The following is a 783-nucleotide window of genomic DNA, read 5'->3' as shown; positions in this document are numbered from 1 at the left end:
AATGATTTTTATATGTATTTAATAAGTCTTTTGCTACCTTTTTGACCTGTATGCAAGACTTCCTTGTTGAAAAATGATTTGCGTATCTGTGTTGGAATATTGTGTTATTAAATTATAAGTCTACACCCAGGGCCTTGTTTCTCTCTGCAAGAATTGACCTAGACACTAAATGTTACGATAGTATATCATATATGATTCTGAATTTATGTGATCAGTAGAGCAAGGAACAACAAGATAGGGTTTTTGCCTCTGTTACCTTTAAGGGTTAGGAGATTTGTTATACCTGCTTCTAAACAATGCATTTTCCCATTAAGTAACCATAGGTAATTATCAAACTCAGGTTTCCAGTAGATTATATAACATTGAATAAAGTATGATAATCCATCATTTGAAGAGTCTGGATAGAAAGGGTTTATATCTGCTGATAGGAGCTTGGAATTCTATCTGTGAACACTTCACTGTATTAGTTGGTTGTTGAAAAGATTTAAAAACAATTTTCGTGAACAGCTGTTATTAATCTCATTCTCTGTCCTCCAGGGAAGGCTTGAAGTTGTGCCATCACTGAAAAGCCCCTTCCCGCAGAATCATGTCAGGGCCCACCGGTGGCAGAGAGGGTGAGGTTTATGAAAATGATAGATACTTCCACCTCAGCAACAACTACATGCAGAACCGCAATGCTGTGCAAGGAAACTACTTTCAAGAGACAGGTGGTGGTAACAGGAATTACATGGGGAATGGGAAACTGATGGCCAACGTACGCTATGCAAGAGACGAGGATTCCCC

General features: G+C 38.3%; 1 protein-coding gene across 1 annotated transcript in view; it reads left to right on the top strand.

Moving 5' to 3' along the window:
- Nucleotides 1-537: 537 nt before the first annotated feature.
- LOC119588504 (zinc finger protein 436-like) overlaps nt 538-783 on the top strand; it is a gene marked incomplete at its 5' end in the record, with an annotated part of 2,565 nt that continues 2,319 nt past the window's right edge. Inside the window, 1 exon segment of the mRNA XM_037937150.1 lies at nt 538-783. Coding sequence (XP_037793078.1) covers nt 587-783 — 197 coding nt within the window.

This window comes from Penaeus monodon, chromosome 24 (assembly GCF_015228065.2).
Source record: "Penaeus monodon isolate SGIC_2016 chromosome 24, NSTDA_Pmon_1, whole genome shotgun sequence".
Taxonomy (NCBI): domain Eukaryota; kingdom Metazoa; phylum Arthropoda; class Malacostraca; order Decapoda; family Penaeidae; genus Penaeus; species Penaeus monodon.
This window is presented reverse-complemented; position numbering and strand designations above follow the sequence as displayed.